Genomic DNA, 24,429 nt, shown 5'->3' on the forward strand with positions numbered 1-24,429 from the left:
CATCGACGTAACTATGCACGCCCACCTACCTGGCACTACACCCCACACTGCAGCACAGCACCACACACAACCCTCGCGCGCACCGCCCGCTCTACCTGCTCATCGACACCGCCATCGACGTAACTATGCACGCCCACCTACCTGGCACTACACCCCACACTGCAGCACAGCACCACACACAACCCTCGCGCGCACCGCCCGCTCTACCTGCTCATCGACACCGCCATCGACGTAACTATGCACGCCCACCTACCTGGCACTACACCCCACACTGCAGCACCACACAACCCTCGCGCGCACCGCCCGCTCTACCTGCTCATCGACACCGCCATCGACGTAACTATGCACGCCCACCTACCTGGCACTACACCCCACACTGCAGCACCACACACAACCCCGCGCGCACCGCCCGCTCTACCTGCTCATCGACACCGCCATCGACGTAACTATGCACGCCCACCTACCTGGCACTACACCCCACACTGCAGCACAGCACCACACAACCCCGCGCGCACCGCCCGCTCTACCTGCTCATCGACACCGCCATCGACGTAACTATGCACGCCCACCTACCTGGCACTACACCCCACACTGCAGCACAGCACCACACACAACCCTCGCGCGCACCGCCCGCTCTACCTGCTCATCGACACCGCCATCGACGTAACTATGCACGCCCACCTACCTGGCACTACACCCCACACTGCAGCACCACACACAACCCTCGCGCGCACCGCCCGCTCTACCTGCTCATCGACACCGCCATCGACGTAACTATGCACGCCCACCTACCTGGCACTACACCCCACACTGCAGCACAGCACCACACACAACCCTCGCGCGCACCGCCCGCTCTACCTGCTCATCGACACCGCCATCGACGTAACTATGCACGCCCACCTACCTGGCACTACACCCCACACTGCAGCACCACACACACCCTCGCGCGCACCGCCCGCTCTACCTGCTCATCGACACCGCCATCGACGTAACTATGCACGCCCACCTACCTGGCACTACACCCCACACTGCAGCACCACAACCCCTCGCGCGCACCGCCCGCTCTACCTGCTCATCGACACCGCCATCGACGTAACTATGCACGCCCACCTACCTGGCACTACACCCCACACTGCAGCACCACACAACCTCGCGCGCACCGCCCGCTCTACCTGCTCATCGACACCGCCATCGACGTAACTATGCACGCCCACCTACCTGGCACTACACCCCACACTGCAGCACAGCACCACACACAACCCTCGCGCGCACCGCCCGCTCTACCTGCTCATCGACACCGCCATCGACGTAACTATGCACGCCCACCTACCCGCACTACACCCCACACCGCAGCACAGCACCACACACAACCCTCGCGCGCACCGCCCGCTCTACCTGCTCATCGACACCGCCATCGACGTAACTATGCACGCCCACCTACCTGCACTACACCCCACACCGCAGCACAGCACCACACAACAACCCTCGCGCGCACCGCCCGCTCTACCTGCTCATCGACACCGCCATCGACGTAACTATGCACGCCCACCTACCTGGCACTACACCCCACACTGCAGCACCACACACAACCCTCGCGCGCACCGCCCGCTCTACCTGCTCATCGACACCGCCATCGACGTAACTATGCACGCCCACCTACCTGGCACTACACCCCACACTGCAGCACCACACACACCCCGCGCGCACCGCCCGCTCTACCTGCTCATCGACACCGCCATCGACGTAACTATGCACGCACCACCTGGCACTACACCCCACACTGCAGCACCACACACAACCCTCGCGCGCACCGCCCGCTCTACCTGCTCATCGACACCGCCATCGACGTAACTATGCACGCCCACCTACCTGGCACTACACCCCACACCGCAGCACAGCACCACACACAACCCCGCGCGCACCGCCCGCTCTACCTGCTCATCGACACCGCCATCGACGTAACTATGCACGCCCACCTACCTGGCACTACACCCCACACTGCAGCACAGCACCACACACAACCCTCGCGCGCACCGCCCGCTCTACCTGCTCATCGACACCGCCATCGACGTAACTATGCACGCCCACCTACCTGGCACTACACCCCACACTGCAGCACCACACACAACCTCGCGCGCACCGCCCGCTCTACCTGCTCATCGACACCGCCATCGACGTAACTATGCACGCCCACCTACCTGGCACTACACCCCACACTGCAGCACAGCACCACAACCCCGCGCGCACCGCCCGCTCTACCTGCTCATCGACACCGCCATCGACGTAACTATGCACGCCCACCTACCTGGCACTACACCCCACACTGCAGCACCACCACACACAACCCCGCGCGCACCGCCCGCTCTACCTGCTCATCGACACCGCCATCGACGTAACTATGCACGCCCACCTACCTGGCACTACACCCCACACCGCAGCACAGCACCACACACAACCCTCGCGCGCACCGCCCGCTCTACCTGCTCATCGACACCGCCATCGACGTAACTATGCACGCCCACCTACCTGGCACTACACCCCACACTGCAGCACAGCACCACACACAACCCTCGCGCGCACCGCCCGCTCTACCTGCTCATCGACACCGCCATCGACGTAACTATGCACGCCCACCTACCTGGCACTACACCCCACACTGCAGCACAGCACCACACAACCCTCGCGCGCACCGCCCGCTCTACCTGCTCATCGACACCGCCATCGACGTAACTATGCACGCCCACCTACCTGGTACTACACCCCACACCGCAGCACCACCACAACCCTCGCGCGCACCGCCCGCCTCACCTGCTCATCGACACCGCCATCGACGTAACTATGCACGCCCACCTACCTGGCACTACACCCCACACTGCAGCACCACACACAACCCTCGCGCGCACCGCCCGCTCTACCTGCTCATCGACACCGCCATCGACGTAACTATGCACGCCCACCTACCTGGCACTACACCCCACACTGCAGCACCACACAACCCTCGCGCGCACCGCCCGCTCTACCTGCTCATCGACACCGCCATCGACGTAACTATGCACGCCCACCTACCTGGCACTACACCCCACACTGCAGCACCACACACAACCCTCGCGCGCACCGCCCGCTCTACCTGCTCATCGACACCGCCATCGACGTAACTATGCACGCCCACCTACCTGGCACTACACCCCACACTGCAGCACCACACACAACCCTCGCGCGCACCGCCCGCTCTACCTGCTCATCGACGTAACTATGCACGCCCACGCATCTCGTACTGACACACAATACCCTCGCGCGGACAAAAACCTCTTATTATGAACGGCTTACATCAAAACTCCTCGCACGATCTATTCAAATCGAAAATTTTTCCCAAGTTTGTTCCTAAGTTATACACTTTTACAAGAATTCATAATGGTAATGTTGAAAACATCGAGTATCGGTCCCTCCGGGCTCGGGTTGTGGCCGCAGACATGCTCAATTATGTATCGAGTGGGAGCGCCGCCGCCGCAACTTTCATAATTATCATATCCGCTGAAAGAACTTGATAGCCGCAGTTTACGAAGTTAAATTAATCCGCGTCCAGCACATCAGCGCTCCCTTACACTCGCGGAGAATATAAAACAGCTGTTTGACGAGCCGAGCCAACGTTACGTTAACACAAAATATGTATATCAAGCAAATAGATTTAAATTAGTTAATTGAATGCCTGGCACTAATTACAAAACAAGTTGTTGGCGATCAGCGCCGCGTACATTATTTTATTACAAAGTGAGGAGTTAATGAATATTACAGTACAGCGATCACATTGATGACTAAACTTCCACAAAGACTTTCCAAGAACTTCGTCCAACTTCTTTGTCATCTTACATCGCGCTGCTGGGGGTTACCATTCACGATAAGTTTTCCACTTCTCACTCGGGAGCTCTTTCATTTCATTTTATGTAGATAATTTATATTTTATTTGCCGGCCCTACCTAAAAAAGAGACTCTAAAGAGACCTGCGATATAACTTAGTAGGTACCTTTGTACAAGCAATGCATGAATAATAAATCATTGCGTTTCATATCGTGTATGTTTTATGAACATCGTAAATGTATTGTATATCAATGAATCAGTGTCAGAGCCGCACTGATTAATGTTGTTAGTGTGCGTGAACTTCGTGATTAGTTCGAAGCGATCAGCAAAGTTTTGATTGATTCGTATCATGATCTACGCTTGGAGCCGCGTGCGGGAAAGTGCGGCGTGCACACGTTTGACGACACTCGACGCTAATGACGGCAGTTGTCGTGTGAATGCTCGTCATTATCGTGTCAGATAGCGCCCCTCCCCCGCGCCCCGCCCGCCCGGCTCCGCTCGGCTATCGGGGAGTATACCACATACGTACTACATCAAAAGAAAAGTTTTCAGGTATCGCGTCGGCGAAGTTTTTGTATATTTTCTGTCGGAAGTGGAGGTTAGAACGTGTCGAAAGCGAGGGTTATCGTGGGCGAGCTCGCAAACGAGGTCAGGTGCCATTCAGTCTGCCAGATTAAAACATAATGTGAAGCGCGGGCGGCGCCGCGGGGCACTTCTAGCGCGTCGCACTACTGACGATCTCTCACTCGTGAAACGTGCTGAAATTAGGTGAACTATAATCAGAAATCAGGTGTGTCGGTGAGCCCACAATATCCTTGGTACTGTACACTCGCTCAGCGGTAATTGCGATGAATTTATTTAATTTTATGCAATCAAACAATTACAAAGGCAGACTTAATGACTTAATGCCATAGGCATTCTCTACAGGCAACCTAAAGGTGATGCAGCAGAGATAACACGGCAAGTGCATTACTTACTTAAAAAGACATGTAAGTATAAGACAACGAGAGAATAACAGAATTGAATACCTAAATAGACGTACATAAATGTTATTACACATATTTAATTACGAATCTTGATAGTAATCTAGGCGAGTGATTATTTCATCGATGCTGAACCATAATCTGTCCAAAGATATCAAGAAATATGTTTTATGATACAGAAAACCAAATAAATCTGGAGTATATATAGTACACAAAATGAAAGAAAGCGGAAATGAAACTAACTATCGGAAAATAAAGTCTGCGTGGTCCTTGGGGCGTCGTCACAGGTCGCGGAGGACACGCTCCGGAGAAGTAGTTCATGACTCCTTTGAGAACGTCGTCGCCTTTGATGTTTGAACGTCGTTTAATAAACAATCGATACCAAACAATACTTCTGACGACTATCAGTTTACATCTTTGCGTAATACAATATTGTCACAAAAACTTGCTAAGTGAAACAGTCTGTCCTATTTCTTTGAGCTTACTTTTTACTTGAATAAGTCATGCATACCTTTTAATATGTGCGAAGAGACTTTAATATTACGCCGCATATTGTACTCGGAGGAATTTTTATTCGACATTACAGTATCTACATGCAAAGAGAAAAAAAGATGTAAATTATAGCTTCGTTTAGGCCATTACCATTTGGAACCCATTTAAAATATGTTGCGCGGCATCGTGGCAAACGGCGGGTGAAACTTTATCTGACTGTTATTGATTGTGAAACGAGTCCTAATTTAGGGGGGTTCAAGATGCGGCGCCGTTGTTGTCGCCAGGTGAGTGCGACATTTGTCCGCCACCGACATGTGGTATCATTACCACGCGCGACTGATCACTTCCACCAGTATCTTCACCTGCGTCCCAAGATAACTGCTTACTGTTTCCCGATGGTGACAAAAATCTAGCTAAAAGCTATTTTTAGCTTAAATGGTTGTGCCATTCTTGAGTTATAAATACCAGTACCTGACACGACTTTCGTTAAATATATTTATACCCTATTTTCTGTTCGGAGAATATACTTGAAATTGGAATATTCATATCTGTTGCCTACGCGACAAGTAACGTAAGTCATATTGAGCTTGTAAGTCAGAGCAAGCCTTTGATGATGTCGTGCTTAATAATGTGGACACTACGTACGCTGGCTCTCGTGCGAGCAAGCGTCGCCGATACCCGGGTGTAACGCGAACGCTAATATCGTGACGGCGCTAGTTGCGGATCTATGAAATTGATAGTAAAGCGACTTGTTTGGGTAAGCACCGCGTTAACCTCGCGTAATGGCTCCGTCCCTCATAACACAGACAATAACGTAACTTGTGAAATTGCGCGTGTTTATCTATAATACACATCGGAGTCGGCGGGATATTAATGTACTGCTCGTTAACTTTGCTAAACAACTTGCTGTATATAGTTCTAACAATATCCTGAGCTTATTTAACTTCCCCTTGTGCCACCAGCACCGTAAACTAAAATCCAGAAACAGCTAAAGCTATACATGTAAGAAGGGATATAAAGTTCGAAGCATCGCTAGAGGGTGAAAAATGACGAAGATTAAATAAGCGAAATATTATCTATACTAATATATAAAGCTAAAGAGTTTGTTTGTTTGAACGCGCTAAGCTCAGGAACTAATGGTCCGATTTGAAAATTTCTTTCAGTGTTAGATAACCCATTTATCGAGGAAGGCTACTTTTTATCCCGGTACGGGAAGTAGTTCCCACGGGATGCGGGTGAAACCGCTGGTAGAAGCTAGTGTCAAATATAAGGCTTAATATTTAGATTTAGCTACGGTAATATCTAGCCCGAGTAAAGAAAATGTTTAGGCAGCGCGTCGTCGGTGAAAAGCTTCGGAATATTTAATCCTAGAGTTTAGCTTAAAAGCCGCTCGGGATGCACGCAGCACGCCTCTCACGTGACGCACGATATACTGCTTAAGGAACTAAGATGGAGCGCCGCTGAAACACACATGTGGAACAGTGTAATTAAGTAATAAGTTATTGAATGAAAGGCCGGCTTTATGGATCTTACATTCTGCTGTCTCGCTAAGACTCGACGCACTCATTTACGTTAATGGACAAAACATTTTCTCTTCGAATCAATCCTAAAAGGAAACAAATGACGGCTTTCCCACATTGTTTGTTTATTTTACCGATACGACAGCGAACTGTAGTTTATGTACCGAGTCGTAAACTAATGCTATTGTCATAAAATGACGGCAGATAAGCTCTCCTATAAAAAAATCTGTTGCGATTGAAGGAAAAGATATCTTTTATAACAACACAGTAGCGATCTATTATAAGGGAAACTGAGCAATCACATCAGACGTAATTCATTAGATGATGTATTAACTTATTGAAGTGTCCATGTGTGTGTGTGTGTGTGTGTATGCTTGGTGAGCATCGCTTACCGAGGCGTCGATGCCGTCCTCTATGAATAGGTAACTGGCTGACACGTCACACCCCGCGCCCTCATTACACAGCGTGCCCTCACTACACTCGACCGCTAATGTCTCCTAACATCCACTTTTACAACTTTCTTATAGCGAACATTTTGCAGAAGTTAGTACCTAATAATATTATATCATTTTCACCTGCAATTTTCAAAACAATCTTTTGTAGTACTTACTAATTTTGATTAATATCCATGTTCATAACTATTTCAATTTGTTTTCGTTCTATTTAAAACCCCACCGAGGTTTTCAGATAGTCTCGACCAAAGCGGGTAGGTATATCAAAAGTATAAATACAACTTGATTATATTAACATAGTTAGCCCTTTCCATGGTAATTGTTGTATGAATTGGTTGCTTGATGTAATGTAAGTAATGAGTGATTGTGGTGCAGGGGCTGAAGGTGTCGCTGGAGGTGCCGCTGGGCGGCGGCGACGCGCCCGACGACTTCGTCATCATGCCGCGGATGCAGGTACGCCACAACATTCCTTTGAACAAAATAACGAACGAACAAATTGAACATGAAATAATGATAATGTTATACAAGTTTTTTCAAAGACGTATAAGATAATAATGTTGTTGTTACTAACAAAAGTATAAATGAAGTTGGCATGCACGTGTCACATATGTCATACATGATACACAGTTGTACTTTCGCGTAATGTAGGGGAATATGACCCGCGGCCTTGTGTACGCATATATTGCGCTCGGAGCGGTGTAATACGCTTCTGGGAGCAGTTCGCCGCCGGCTTTATGCTGCCTTAAAAGCTGTCCGAGGTATATCACCCCCCCCCCTCCCTACCCCTCCCGCCCCCCGCCCCCGCCCCCCGTGCGGGTGCAGGGTCAAGGTCGCGTGCAGCCGGCGGCGGGCACCGCGCTGCACGTGAAATACATGCTATAAATAAATAACTCCACTACATTACTGCGACTACACTCCTGATCCTTTATGATCACATATTAATAATATCTACTATACTACTATATGCTGTGGACACACTCACCTGGTACATTGTAGCTTACTTCATGATCACGTTACATTATTGATAAAAAATGGGAAAGGCATTCAACGTTTCAACATTAATGTACAATGTGTTTGTAATGTAACGTACACGCATCGATCTCGCTTACGTTGCGTTACTTCTGATTACGTCAATATTTGTGTTTCGATTTGTTTGTAATGTTCAATTTATTCCCGCGTTACTTGTTTTCAGTCGGCAATTTGTCGGCCTGATTGAAAATATTTCTCGTTCAAAGCAAACAGAATGTTTTTCAAGCGTTCCAATATCAGAAACAGTTGACATACTGCGCTCAGGTTATGCAGCGCACAGTTTGTACCGCGTTGTATCTCGCGTCGGCCGGGTGTCGCGTATTGAAGGAACACATCAACTACTCAACAATAGTATCTCCGGCCAACAGAATTGAAATTTAAAAAGAGATATTATCTTTAGCTTATTTATGGAGAGGTTGCATCGTCCACTTGTTCAGAAGATTTTTTGTTGTTATTTCCCAAAGACTATAAAACCACTTGACTGCGCATACAGTGCCCCGACGCTCGCCAAAAGTTAGTGATTTTGCGCGTACTATAAGGCTACGATCAGTACGATCCTTTAGTAGCGACCAAGTCTATGACCTGCAAACACGCTAAATTATTGAGGATTTTATTTAGTAAAAAATAAAAAAAAATGCCTACATGCGCGATAAAATGGTGCGGGAAACAATCCAGGACATCTAGTTACAAAAAAAATGGCATCGGCAAGTATCAATACCAAAATTAGGCTTTGATTTAATTATATTACGAAATACCACAGGGGTCTATTTAAATTGGTGGTTGGTGAACCGCGCTCACGCTCGTTGATGTCTTTGAAAAGTCCCTTTCTTTCATTAAGAAATTCTAATACGTCCATCTCTTTCTTGCCCTTTGTATTCCTATCGATGAAATTCGGGCTGTTACCTTTAAGGATGAAGTGGATATCGATAATAGTAAAATATTAATTTAAAAATATGTTTTATTTTGGCTAATGAGTTAATTAACTGACTATAGCGTCCTTAGAGGCAGCTGTTCTTGGTGCCTCCACAAATTACTTTTAATGTAATTTAAAATAATGCCGACGTTTATTTAGTTCAGCGATTCCAACAATGTTTTTGCCTATCTTAGTAAGTTTTTATAAAACTCATAATTTTGGAATAGTTACATCGTGTATCTATTTAAAATATATCAAGAAATATGTAGACGATCGATTATCGTTTTTTACCAAAAACAATCAGGGCCCTAAAACAATAATTCGAAAAACTTATACTAAATTAACACATTTTAAGAATCAAACATTTTCTTGTAAGGAGTTCTTTTTTGTAATAGACTGATTTTTATTAAATATTCTTATACGATTTTTATTGAGTTTTTATTACTACGATGAAATACATTTTATCGATATTTTTTAATTGAAAGAGAGCAATCCCTTGCTGAGCGTACTCATGCAACTCGACCTTGAACTGACCAATAGTAGCCGCGGATTATGCCGCGTCCCCCCGCCCGCAGTGGTGAGTCGTGTTCTTAGAAGAAATTGGCGAGTGCGCTCTCTAGTGGTTATTTACTTTATGTTATTTCCTTATTTACTTAAGAAATAATAATTCTGATGAATTAGGGAAGTATATTATAGGAACGTGCAAATAGATAGTTCTTGAATAAAACAGACAAACAAGTCCACTACAATGGCTCCGCAGACAGTTGTACAAAGCGCGCTACTACCGTGCACGTGCCCGCTGTGCGCGACTGTACCGCCCGCGGCTGCTGTGCGCCACTGTACACGACTATACCGCGCCGCCGACGCCGCACGTCCCACTTCCAAACTCGCTAGCCTTTCATGTGCACATTTCGTAAAACATACGCAATATCCAAAAAGCTTCGTTTTTATTAACGAATATCGTCCTAAATCAACGCTCTGTTGGTTTTTCACCAGTCGAGCTCCACCCTGTACAACCCACATGAAAACATAGTATTCAGACATAGGCGCGTTTGTTTGTGTCATTACACAGGCTTTGAATCGGCTTTGATCGGCTTTTGTTGTCCATGACCCGGGCTTCCACAGTTGCTTTGACGACAAAAATATTTTGTTGAGCGATCTGAATATTATTTATTTTATTTATTTATTTAAAATACTTTATGCACATTGTACAACGGCGGACTTAACGCCTTAGGCGTTCTCTGCCAGTCTACCTTAGGGTGGTGGTGAAACAGAAGTGGTAGGTGCAACACAGTTTGAGCATAAGTGTAAGAAAATAAAAATAAATATATTTATGTATATATATATATATATTACTGAATCCAAGAGAAGAAAGTGAAGAAAATGAACTAGTGTAATGATTCCGCCAACTTGCCATGGATGTGATTACGCAGTTTAATTTTAAACGTGTGTCGACTATTTACCATCCTGACCTCCAAGGGTAGCTCATTCCAGAGAAGGATAGATTTAACAAAGAAGGAAGAGTGAATAATATCTGAACGGTGAGCAGGGCAGTGAAGAAGACGATTATTAGAGGAGCGGAGATTTTTATTGTGCTGTGAACACACATACTGAAAGTGGGAGGTTAAGTATGCAGGTGAAGACGGGGTATATAGTATAGAAAAAAGAGTAGGTAATGCCCTCATCACACGTCGTTGTCTTATCGGTAGCCATTTAAGTTGCGCTCGATACGCTGACACATGATCGTACTTGCGAAGGTTAAAGACGAATCGAATGCAATTATTGAGAAGCCGGTCTAGTTTATTGAGCAGATCTGCATTCAGGTCATAGTAGCAAACATCACCATAGTCGATTATAGGAAAGATTAAGGTTTGTATAAGCATTGCTTTTACATGGACAGGTAGCAAGTTTTTAAAGCGATAGAGAAACCGCAGCGTATTCGTGATTTTTTGACTGACAGCTGCAACTTGTGCTTGCCAATTGAGTGAGGAGTCAAGTTGTAGGCCCAAATTCTTCACAGAGCAGCTGTACGGTATATCTATCCCGTCAAATACCAAAGTTGGCAACCCAAGGGCGTCTACTTTTCCTAAATTTCTTGAGCTACCAATGATAATGGCTTGGCATTTGACAGGATTAACTGCCACTCCGAACCTGTCAGACCAACTCTTGACTACCTCCAAGTCCTTGTTCATTTTAACAAGCGTAGCTGCCAGCTCATTCACTTTTGTGTGACGATACAACTGCAAGTCATCGGCATAGAGATGATACGAACACTGAAGTTCTCCTGAACTAAGGAAATTTATAAATTTAGAGAATAACAGAGGTAAGAGTATGCCGCCTTGAGGAACGCCAGCATTCAAAGTACACCAGGTAGATGAATCCTCATCCACCCGAACCGACTGCTGGCGATCATGAAGATAAGAAGAAAACCAGTCTAACGCCTTAGAAGAGACCATAAGATTTGATAGAATAGATAAAAGGATATCATGACTGACGGTATTGAACGCATTTGAAAAATCCACGAGTACCAACACTGTGAGATTAGCGTCTTCCATAGCAAATCTAATATCGCCAGTCACTTTGAGGAGGGCAGAAGAAGTGCTGTGGCCCGGCCGAAATCCGGATTGGAAAGGGCTCAGTAGCTTATTGCCGTAGATGAAACGAGCAAATTGCTTATGAGCACAAGCCTCAAGCACTTTGGATAAGAAAGGTAGGATGGAAATTGGACGAAAGTGACTGGGGAGGGTGGGACTGGAAATTTTAGGAAGAGGACGCACGTAAGCTTTCCGCCAAAGTGAGGGAAAAACTCCAGAGTAGAGAGAAAAGTTTATGATATGAGTGATAACAGGAAGGATTGGGACTAGGATAGGGACAATCATCTGACGGCTGATGTTATCACACCCCACCGCCTTAGATTTGATGGACAGGATAATCTTTTTGACCTCTTCTTCGACTGGCACAAAACCAAAAGATTTAATATCGGGACTATTTAAAGCATCAAAACTAATTGTGTTAGGCAGGTCCAAATGTCGCGATTTGCCAATACCCAGAGTTCCAAGGAACTTCCAGATGTCAGCAGAAGACGAGGATGATATATTATTCAATATATGGCGGCGTTTAGCATTACGTATCATCGTATTACACCGATTCCTCGCAGTTTTAAACTGAGCCCAGTTTTCATCAGTACGGTCTTTTTTAAATTTACGGAATGCACGGTCCCGCCTACGCATTGCTATACGTATGAGTTCAGTCATCCACGGTGCTGGCGGCCGTTTCACTCTGACTTTCTTAACTGGTGCATGGCGATATAATATGTTCACCATGTTATTAAAAATCAAAATTTTATGATCTACATCATCAGAAGTCATTAATGGTGTCCAATCAACGTCTAGCGCATCCTTGACCAACCGCTCAGCATCCATCCTTGCAAAACAACGCCTATGCAAAATCTTGGGCTTGGGCTTAGGAGGTTTGAGGATATAGGAGAGGAAAATGAGGTCGTGGTGAGAAAAACCAGGCGCAGCATATTGACCGTGACAGGAAATAAGGGAGAGGTTAGACGTCAGAATTAGGTCCAGCCAGGAATCATCACCAATCTTAGATCGGTGAGTAGCCTGAAGAGGTAAAATATGCAAGCTGGATGATTCCAGAACGTGCAAAAGTTTACGGGTTCGAGGAGAGTTGGGAGCAAGGAGATTTGTATTAAAATCACCCATGATGATGTAATGAGCATACTCAGAACCTAACGATTCTAAAACCGATTCCAAATCAGTGAAGTAGTCGACAGAGGGGGGGCAGTAAACCACACCAACGACGGCTTTGGCTCCTTTGACTGAAACCTCCAAAAAGAGAAATTCAGCACTAGGCAGAGGACTAGAAGAAGTAGCCAAGATCTTATAAGGAAAGTCCGATCGAAGGTATATTGCCACGCCACCCCCTCTTCTCCCAAGCCCATCATTCCGAATAAGAACGAAGCCAGGAAGAGGGTACGAGGTGGATAAGAGATTTGGTTTGAGCCAGCTCTCGGAAACCAGGACGGCATGCATGCTACGGCGTAGCTCGCAACGACTACGGCGTAGCTCGCAACGACTACGGCGTAGCTCGCAACGACTACGGCGTAGCTCGCAACGACTACGGCGTAGCTCGCAACGACTACGGCGTAGCTCGCAACGACTACGGCGTAGCTCGCAACGACTACGGCGTAGCTCGCAACGACTACGGCGTAGCTCGCAACGACTACGGCGTAGCTCGTAGCATTTCAAATTATCGTGTTGGCTGTACACGTTGAACTGTAATCGAGTTGCGAGTGACGGTCGGCGAGCTTGTGTGAATACAAGCCGCAGCAGTAAATATCATAATATTGACAGCTCGGTACTATCGCGAAACATCATCACATCGAGGAGCCATTTCTTATAAGATAGGGCCCTTTTAATGTGTCCAGCATCATAACGGCCTCGTTATCGTTTACGATGCGTTGTATCGTATATTTATTAGTGTCGCTCTCGTGTGGTGTCCCTGTACTCCCGCGAGCCGCTGCCCCGGGCCGCGCGCTACTCCCCGGTATTAATCCATTTCAAAGTGATTACAAAGTAAATCAACAACTGGCTAATTTGCGGTATGCTAATACTTTACTCGACATAGTTTAACTTATTATTACTGGAAAGGTGTCGTGCGGTAACGGTACATAAATGTATTTTGGAACAAGTTTGGGAATATTAATTTTAGCTCCATATCGTACAGCCGACAGTAATTACAACTGCGGACGTGCCCGCGTCACGACAAATCTACAAAGTTGTTTCATTACTCCTACACACATGCTAACTCATTGTGGGAATGTTAGTTTATTGTTATATATGTTGAATATATTATTCATAATAGATAGTGTAGAAAGTATTTATAACAAAACATAGTATGTATATATACAGGACTACATGTGTGTACGTGTATGTAGAGATATCGGTATCGCGGGGCGGTAAGTTCTGCAACTCGATACGACTCGTACTCGCGGCAACTCGTCACGGCTCGTCACACGCGCGGCTACTCGTCACGTCTCGTCACTCGCGCGGCTACTCGTCACGGCTCGTCACACGCGCGGCTACTCGTCACGGCTCGTCACACGCGCGGCTGTCGGACACCCGGAGCTGTCGGACAGCGGGGACGCGTCACACGCTGCCTTTGTATATATGCAATGTTTGCTACGTTATACCCTAAATGGTAAATCATTTTGCTAAAAAAAGAGAATGTACAAATTGAAATAACTGACTGTCATATCGTTACTATTAGTATGAATGCATTTGATATAAATTAAGAGAAATTAGAAATTTGGAGCGTCATGTTTAAACTCTTTTAGATAAATCCGAATTAAAATCAATGGCATCAGAAATGTTACGTTCGAGTCCCTGAATGGGCCGCACAGCGCTTTATTAGAGCATAAAAACGTAACGTGCGAGTTAACGCGACTATAATGGCAATATAAAGCGATTGTGTAAAGTTTATCGCTGGGTGTCGCTCACCGCGCGCGTGTGCCCTCGCCGCACAGCAAGCGACCCGGCCGCGGCTCCCGGCGCCTGCACTAGGGTCGTGCGGGGAAATGTATTCCTGATTGCCCGAGGCTTGCGCCATAAAATAAACATTTAATTTAGAAATCTACAATAATAACGAAGCAATAAAAAACTACGCAATCAGGATATCTAAACATTTCATGAATTGTTTCGCGTAACTAAGTCTTCTCCTCAATTAAGCCAATTGAACATATTTATATTTATTTGCGCTGTCTTGTATATACTTGTCACTTGGAAAGGAAATCAACTGTTAGTTAATTAGATAGATTGCTCAAAATTATTCAGATAAACTGTATCATCTAATCAGCGACGACTATATGTCTACTAGTAGTTGATGTAAAACACTTTTGTTTAAAGCGCGGTGTTGGCTTGTATATTTGCAGGAAGGATTCGTTTTGATTTGTCAAGTGTTGGATGTAAAAGCGAACTACTTAATCAGTACTTCACTATCAGAATCTGATCTCTCTCCGGTCGTGTCGGATTACCGTCCCATCGGGCTATGAGAGTTAAGGAATAGTGAGTGCACCTGTGTCTGCGCAAATGCTTGTGCACTATAATATGTCCTGCGTAGTTGGCTAATCTCCTTACATGAGAACAACCGCCGTAGCCGATAATCGGCTAGGAGGACATCATCATCATCAGAATCTGACAAATTGTAATATGCAAAGAATATATTTATATAGAGAATACCCGACCCTTTGAGCGTGAAGCATTTTTATGAGGGACGTGACGAGATGAACCAAATTTATAATATTTCATCCTCCTAGTTAGGAGCCGCGTAATTACGGCTTTTATAAAATTCTTTTGAGGGATGTAATACGAGTCGGGGACTCAGAAGAGAACATAACATGAAAGTAGAATATTTATCCGTCGTAGTGACAAGTATATATAACGTTTGTTGAATATCAGCTGTCTGTAGATGAAACGTTGTGTACCGCCGCGCTGTACAATGGACGTGTAATGGTTTGAGTGAGGTAACAACGTAAATACCTTTTTTATTTTGAGACTTTCCAACAAATAACAAAGCAATTTGTCCGCACAATACCGAACAGGCAACTATACTAATATTATCCCAACACTGTGTACACTAATGATGTATCCGTGGCAACACTGTGCAGTACATTGAGCTCACGATCACACTGACGGCTGCCACTCAATATAGCTAAGTATTGCACTGAATACATCAATGGTATCATTTGTTCGGCCACAAATCTGGTATCGTGTATTCAGACAGCCGACTGTTACACTGCTGCTACGCGGCGGCCGCCGCGCACGTCACTCACGCGGCAGGCGACGTAACGCTCACTCTTTGTTAAACTCTGTGTTCCACTACTTTGTAAGTTGTTTGTCTGACACGATTCTGTATCGTATCTTGTTTAACTGCGTAGCTTTACGGAACTCATGAAAATGAATACTTTTTGTTCAGCTGCTTGAGAAGCGAATGAGGCAATGACCTGAATAAACCATTGAGCTAGAATAATGACTAGTTTTATCGTCGGGAACATCGCGTTAAGCCATTATTTCGGAGTTGCGTTGTACATGGCGAGTGTTTGTAGTCACGTGCGGCTCATCGCGCGTCTCGCGGGGAGTGGCGCCGCAGCCGCGCGGACGCTCCGCTCGCTATATCTTCAACATCACATTCCACGCGACGTGCTCCATAAAGCTCACGTTTTTTATTTAGAAGATACATCAACCTCTCATGATAGACACTTGTTATCTTATAACAAAAACGGCAGTAATCTGTATTGAGTAAGATGTATGTAACGCACGGTATACGTTGGCAGTCCAGCTGATTAGCAGCGTCTTGGTGTGAGAGCACACAGTGAGCGCACCGTGAGCGCGCACCGTGTGACGCCGCAGGTACACGCGGGAGCGCCGGAGCCGGCCGTGTGCGTCGCACACACCTATCCGCGTCACTACTCCTCATTTACTTTATAACTGACTACATTTATACAACTTTCCTAGTGCATCCCTATAAAATTGTAACAAAAAATTATAGAAAATTCTCAGGACGCCAACAGGTAACAGATAGAGGTAATACAATCAAATGGACCTGCGGTAATCTGGCCCCTGTCTGTTCCGACAAAATCTATATTTTTAGCCGACTACAAAAAAGGAGGATACACGAAAATAATACGCGACTCGGAAACCTAAAATTAAAATTTAACGTATAATGACGTATTATACGACTAAACGTAAAATCCCGATCCCTGGTACCCTCAGAGTACATAAATATTTTATTTAAAATATAGAATCTTATCACTGGATGTGTAATTTTCATTACAAGGTGGTCTTTTATGAAATATCCTGACTACAGTAGTCTTAGGCAGAACTTTATAATCCGCCTAATTTGGTAGTCCGACATAAAAAATGATTTTCAGATTACCGGGGATCCACTGAACCTTTCCTTTGTTTGAGTAATTGTTACAAGACGCTTATTGCATAAGAAATCTAGACACACGGCCGTGTGTCCGCCAAGTTCGAACAAAAAAAGCGACACACCGGCCGTGGGTTATATTACACGAACCATTTCGGGCCAAATTCGACCCCCCTGTAACTCAAAATCTATTTTATTTACGCATATCAAATTTCTAGTATCTGTTGAGACCCCCTCACTTACCTAAAATACAAAATTTCATTAATATACCTATTGTAGGTCTTGAGATATTGACGTCAGAAAATCGCTATTTTTACTATACACTCACTGACTGATTCACTTATTCACTGATTCACTGATTCACTGATTCACTGACTCACTCATCAAAAACCTAGACCACTTCCAATGGTCGTATTGACTTGAAATTTGGCATGGAGGTAGGTCTTTATGTCAAGGTAAAGGGAAAATTCTGAAAATGGCCAAGTGTGAGTCTGTTTCAAAATAATGAAGGTGTAAAATACCCAGTGTAAATTTATACCCCTAAGGAACTAAAACGAACTAAATTTATCTATATTTATATAATATATCTTCGAATGATCGTACCGATCTGAAATTCGTTACAAAGGTTTGTATTTAGTCAAAGTAAAAATCTGAAAACGGCCAAGTGTGAGTCACTTTCGAAAATAACGAATGTGTAACTTTGATCCACGAACATAATATTTGATAACATGTCATGTCAGTCAGTTGGTAAATCTAGTCCATTTAGTTAATGTAGTTCATTTCTTTGTAAGAAGCATAGTGCATATTCAAAAATCTGAAAGATAGTATAAATGAGACATTTACTTAACTGACTTAATCATAAGAAAAAAATAAAATAAACAACCTTACAAAAATAAATGAAATCCCACCCAAAACAAAATGTGAAAGACTGCCAAGTTCGATAATATGGGAATGCTTCGCCTATAAAGTGAGATCTGAATAAGTACCAAGTTCCATACACATACCTCAGTTAAAAATAGTTACTTTTTAATGATGATTACTTGGCAAGTTTTAATAGAAAATTAAATACTTGATTCATTGCGTTTAGTAGGTTTATAACAAGGTGTATGAAAACTTGCCAAGTAACATCATTAAAAAGTAACTATTTTTAACTGAGGTATGTGTATGGAACTTGGTACTTATTCAGATCTCACTTCTTTTATAGGCGAAGCATTCCCATATTATCGAACTTGGCAGTCTTTCACATTTTTGTTTTGGGTGGGTATATTTTATATTGAATATATAAATTAAATTACCTTCATCATCATTTGAAATTGGCGTTTCTCCTTATTTATTAAATTGAAATTCTGGTTTTAAATTCGACCCTTCAGACCTACACCATACACCTAACTATAGTTTCATATTGTGAACTGTTGATAATTGTGAAAAACCTCCTCATTTCGTGCTCTATTATTTATGAACGAGTGAAAGACACAAGTGAAACACCAGAATGCTGTTAACGTACTGAATATAATTGAATAATAAACACGGTTATATGGCTTAAAACTACTACTACATCACATCTCCCCCTTACGAAGAAAAAAAAAATACAAAGTAGGGTTTTTTTTTCTTAGAATTAAAGGTTAGTATAACTTAATCTAACAAACACTGGATAATAAAAAATGATTAGTAAAATATAACATTGGTGTATATACTTATGAATACGCTTACTTTGGAGTACATATTACTTATATAATAAACTAAAGAGTACATTCCGCACATTTATACATTTTAGTGCGGTTTTTATGTACCACATCTTCTTTTCCATTTTTAAGAATTTTTACGTTACAGTCTAAGTCGCTCAGTACTAAATACGGTCCTAAATAAATCGGTTCCATTTTATTTTCGGATGGATTTCTTAACAATAACAAATCGCCTTTCTTATAGTTTATAGGGTTAATACCCATGTCATATTTATTCTTCCTCTTAATTTTACTTCGAATTAAATTACTACGAGCATCTTGGTGAGCTATCTGCAGTCTGTACTTCAATTCTAAAGCCATATAACCGTGTTTATTATTCAATTATGTTCCGTAATCTCGTCCTCATTTGTACTATGTAGTTTGCACCCTTGCACAACTTGCTGTCCATAATGTTTAAAGATGAATGCCTTCATCATAAAAAAAAAAAATATCTTATCTGTGGTCCGTCGCAGGCGCGCCCTTCCTGTAGCTGTCAATGTCATTGTACTTTTTTGTGCGCGCGCTGTCCACGTTTTTTCCCTTCAATAAAAGTTTTAACTTTTGAATTATGGGAAAACATAAGCGAAGACGCGATGAAATTGTCGAAGAATTAAGTGGACGACTGCAAGAATTGGAAAAACGGCTGAGAAAGCGGAGTCGTCATCGACACTCGGGTAAGTTTTTTCGAATTACTTAGCCGCATAACCACCAGCAATCCGAAGATTTAGGCGGAGTATCTCCTAAAATATCACATCTAAAGGCTCCTACGCGCACTAGTCTCTGAGTTTTCACGAGAGGTTAACCATGAGAACGTTTTTTGTGCCGTATTTTCGTAGCAGAATGACACCACAAAAGAGCTTTCACGAGAGGTTAGCCGTGGTTGAAACATTCGCAAATGGTTCCGTCCGACAGTATCCATAGAGCTTTCACGAGAGGTTAGCCACGGATCGAAGTCGAATTGGTCTAAAATCCATCATTATTGTTCGTAGATGACTACGAAAGCCGTTCCAGCTCCAGTCGCTCACGACGCACTCGAACACGCTCAAGGAGCCGGGTGTTAGACCTAGGACGTCATCGCAGACGATCGCGAAGTAGTCGCACACCAAGCCGCACGCCAAGCCGCCCGCAATCTCCCGCTCTCTCTATCAACAGTGTAGATGTCACACCTACCAAGGACACCAACACAAAGGAAAAGGGGGGGGGCGAAAAGGAGGAGGCAACGGTGCCCCAAACCGAAGACTTATCTTTGTCCCTGAACATCGAGGAATTGCTTGGTGCGGAAGGATTGCCGTCAACATCAACGGCTATCGAGCTGCATGAGAGCTTAGCAAAGCGCTGGTCAGCCATTTTACAGAATGGACTGAATGCTGATACAAAAAATAACATAATAAGGAAATACGACACTCCAAAGAACTGTCATCTATTAATACCACCTAAGCTCAATGAGGAGGTGGCTGCGGCCTTAAGCGAGAGTGCTATTAAAAGAGACCAGAGGATCAGAAACCAACAAACAATACTGGCTGCTGCGATAACAACAATTGGGAAAACTCTGAATAACCTGATAGCTTCCCCGCAGAATGAGAGTGAGACCCTCCCCCAGATTGAGACCCTGAGCGACGCAGCTAGGCTGTTATGTGATATTTACCATGATAACACAGTCACTCGAAGATCACTGATACTTCCTGGTTTAAACAAGGACATGAAAGAACTGATGGAACAGACCCTCATCTCGGAGTACTTGTTCGGAGACAAACTACAAGATAAAGTTAACGCAATAAAAGCAGTTAAGAAATCTGGACAGGAACTCAAAAATACTCCTGCAAGAGTGCCTGTAAAACCGAAAAATTTAAACTTCCGGGGCCCACAAAGACATCAACTGCCTCGTCCGAGTGGGCAGAAACAGAAATTGAAGAGGAACGCGCAGGTGACGAAGCCATCAACACGCACCAGGCGTTCCCCGCAGAGGCAGCAGCACCATCAACGTCGCAGGGGCCAGGATCGTCGTTAGTGCAGGTACAAACTGGTAGATTACAATATTTCGCTGACCATTGGAATAGTATTACTTCCAATCGAACTATTCAGGAGTGGATCAAAGGTTATAAAATCCCCTTCACAGATGAACCCACTCAAACTACTATTCCAATGAATAACAACTTTAGTCAGAAGGAAAGTGATCTAATTCTCATAGAAATCAATAAATTGTTACAGCTAGGTGCCATTGAAAAATGTTCACCTAAAGACAATCAGTTCCTATCTAGCATATTCTTACATCCCAAGACAGATGGCACTTGGAGATTCATACTGAATCTTAAAAAACTTAATAACTATGTTGCTACATGTCATTTTAAACTGGAGGACTTGAGAACAGCAACAAAACTTATGACTCCAGGTTGCTATATGGCCACTATTGATTTAAAAAACGCGTACTACCTATTGTCTATAAGAAAATCGGATAGGAAATACCTCCGTTTTATGTTTCAAAATATTCTGTATGAATTTACATGTCTCCCCTTTGGCTTAAGCACAGCACCATATGTTTTCACAAAGATAATGAAACCAGTGGTTTGTCACTTGAGGTCACTAGGTTTGCTATCTGTTATATACCTAGATGATATTTTGTGCCTTGCAGACTCTTATGAGAAGTGTTTAGAGAATGTATCTACTACACAGAACATTCTAAAAAACTTAGGATTTATCATTAATAATGAAAAGAGTGTTCTGGAACCCAGACAACACTGCCAGTACTTAGGATTTAAATTAAACTCTGTTCAGTTCTCTATCTCACTCCCTCAGAAAAAGGTAGTATCTATTCTTAAGAGTATAAATGCTACCAGATTTAAAAAGAGATGCAAAATAATAGAATTAGCCCAGCTGATAGGTCTCCTTGTGGCTGCATGCCCAGCAGTAGAATATGGTTGGCTTTATACTAAAGTAATTGAAAGTTACAAAACAGCAGCCTTAAAAAATAGTAACGAAGACTACAAGGCAATGGTTACTTTAACAAAAGAGATCCAATTAGACTTAGAGTGGTGGTCATCTCACCTTAAAATTAATCATAGCAGAATAAAACAGTTTGACTTTGCTCTAGAAATATTTTCAGATGCTTCACTAACTGGCTGGGGAATAGTATGTAATGATATAAGAAGTCATGGACACTGGACTGTTGATGATAAAAAATTTCATATAAATTACCTTGAACTGTTAGCAGCATATATAGGACTCAAAACATTTGCATCTAAACTTAGAAACTGTGAAATTTTACTTAGAATAGATAACACTACTGCCATAGCCTATATCAATAAAATGGGTGGCACGCGTTTTCCTCATCTGAATAGCTTAACTAGGAAACTGTGGCAGTGGTGTGAACAAAGACAAATATGGGTTTATGCCTCTTACATTAGTTCAAAGGAAAACAAAATTGCAGATCTAGAATCTAGACGTTCTCACTCTGAAATTGAATGGGAATTGTGTGATACAGCCTATAAGACAATCATTAATAATCTTGGGGAACCCCAGATAGATCTGTTTGCAAACAGATGCAATGCTAAGTGCCAAAAGTATGTATCTTGGCTTCCTGACCCAGATGCATATTCTATAGATGCTTTTACTGTCAAATGGCATGGAGCTTTCTTTTATGCTTTTCCCCCATTTGCACTAATTAGTAAAATGCTACAAAAAGTAAAAAGGGAGAAAGCAATAGGTATTGTTGTAGTACCATGGTGGCCCTCACAGCCATGGTACCCAGTGTTTGAATCAATGATTGTATCCACAAAAATAATTCTGGAACCTCGCCATGACTTACTGCTATCTCCTTTCAGGGATCCACATCCTTTACACAGGAATCTCACATTGATAGCGGCCATATTATCAGGAGCGCCTTCATAAGAAAAGGAATACCGTGCTCTTCAATTGACATAGTGCTAGCCTCATTGTCAAACAAAACAAGGAAGCAATACGAGTCTGCCTTAAATCAGTGGATACACTTCTGTCGAAACCAAGATGTGGACCCTCTACTAGGAACTATTCCCATGGTGATATCATTCTTAACATCTAAGTTCGAGGAAGGCTTATCATATAGCTCACTTAATACTACTAGATCAGCTATCAGTTTGATCCTAGGACCACATATTGGTACAGACGACAGGGTGACCAGGTTTTTTAAGGGCATATTTAAATTAAGACCAAAGAAACCCAAATATGAGGAAGTCTGGGATCCTAGTATTGTATTAGATTACCTTTCTAACCTATTTCCTAATGAAACCCTTAGTTTACAGATGTTAACCAAAAAATTTGTAACTATACTGGCTCTTGTCACGGCTCATAGAATTCAGACCCTGTCTCTCATTCACATAGATAATATTGTTATCAATGATGATAATATAAGCATTAAAATTCCAGAAATAATAAAAACATCTGCTCCTGGTAGGTCTCAACCTAATTTAATATTACCAATTTTTAAACAGAATATCTCCATTTGTCCAGCTACAACTCTTAAATATTATTTAGAGATCACTAGAGAAATGAGACAAAATTGTAAGTCTTTGATTATAACACTCAGAAAGCCTTATCATGCTGCCTCCACCACAACTATTAGTAGGTGGATTAAAGAAATGTTGACTAATAGTGGAATAGACACCTCTAAATTTACATCACACAGCACCAGACACGCCTCTACCTCAAAGGCTTCTGAAAAAGGTATCAATATTGAGGTCATAAGGAAAGCAGCTGGTTGGACTGCTAATTCCTCAACCTTTGCTCGCTTCTACAAAAGGCCAATTGTTAGCAACCCAAATGCCTTTGCCAAAGCTGTGTGCTCTATTAGATAGTCTCTTATTTTATGATTAAAATAATAACTATGTACTACTCATATATATTTAACTTTACTACTAGCCAGCAATGAAAAGGGAACTGTGTATTGATCCAGATGGGTCATAATAATATTAATACTTAATTAACTTAAATATAAGGTTACCTACTAGTTGTTCAAACAAGACTGATTATAAAGTAACTATGATTAGAGTTTAAAATTATTCCTTAAATAGGAACATTAAATTGTTATATATTTTAAACACTGTTCCTCGCCCCATGTGATATTACCTTAACAATGATTAATTCTAAGTTTAGACAATACAAGTCTGATTTTGATTTCTTTTTGTCAGTGTTTTATCTAATTCATTACTATTATAATGTTTGGTGATTAAAGTATGTATGTTGATTGCTGACACAACTTTCTTCTTTAAACATCTACATAGTACAAATGAGGACGAGATTACGGAACATAATTATATAGATCGGACTAACTTACCTAGTGACGTCCGATCCTCAATTATGTGAAGTAATCTCGTCCTCATTCTAGCCCAACCCTTCCCTGAGATCAAAATTATATGTTTTTAGTTCTTACTAACCCCCTTTTTTTTTGAAAGTTATGTCATATTAGGCCGGGACTATACGACTACACCCACACCGGTTGTCTCGTGGAGCCCCGGCCTTACACTTTGAAAGAATGACATTGACAGCTACAGGAAA

General features: G+C 43.4%; 2 protein-coding genes across 2 annotated transcripts in view; both read left to right on the top strand.

Annotated features, from left to right (window-relative positions):
• LOC110379716 (uncharacterized) overlaps positions 1-1,851 on the top strand; it is a 32,453-nt gene extending 30,602 nt beyond the window's left edge. The window contains exons 23-25 of the mRNA XM_064035824.1: positions 166-336; positions 489-770; positions 1,243-1,851. Of these exons, the coding sequence (XP_063891894.1) occupies positions 166-336; positions 489-770; positions 1,243-1,851 (1,062 nt within the window). The remainder of the gene's footprint in view (positions 1-165; positions 337-488; positions 771-1,242) is intronic.
• Positions 1,852-19,247: 17,396 nt separating this feature from the next.
• LOC135117236 (uncharacterized) lies at positions 19,248-24,130 on the top strand. Its single transcript, XM_064035924.1, has 3 exons — positions 19,248-19,577; positions 19,893-20,916; positions 22,722-24,130. Exons 1-2 carry the CDS (start codon positions 19,472-19,474, stop codon positions 20,909-20,911), a joined length of 1,125 nt encoding a protein of 374 aa, XP_063891994.1. The 5' UTR covers positions 19,248-19,471; the 3' UTR covers positions 20,912-20,916; positions 22,722-24,130.
• Positions 24,131-24,429: the final 299 nt, after the last annotated feature.

Source organism: Helicoverpa armigera, chromosome 8 (assembly GCF_030705265.1).
Source record: "Helicoverpa armigera isolate CAAS_96S chromosome 8, ASM3070526v1, whole genome shotgun sequence".
Classification (NCBI taxonomy): Eukaryota; Metazoa; Arthropoda; class Insecta; order Lepidoptera; family Noctuidae; genus Helicoverpa; species Helicoverpa armigera.

Bases quoted from the DNA above. Each gene is read 5' to 3' on its own strand.
- LOC135117236 (XM_064035924.1), top strand. From the start codon at position 19,472: ATGGGAAAACATAAGCGAAGACGCGATGAAATTGTCGAAGAATTAAGT. The intron at 19,578-19,892 runs GTAAGTTTTTTC...TATTGTTCGTAG, and splicing joins GAGTCGTCATCGACACTCGG to ATGACTACGAAAGCCGTTCC.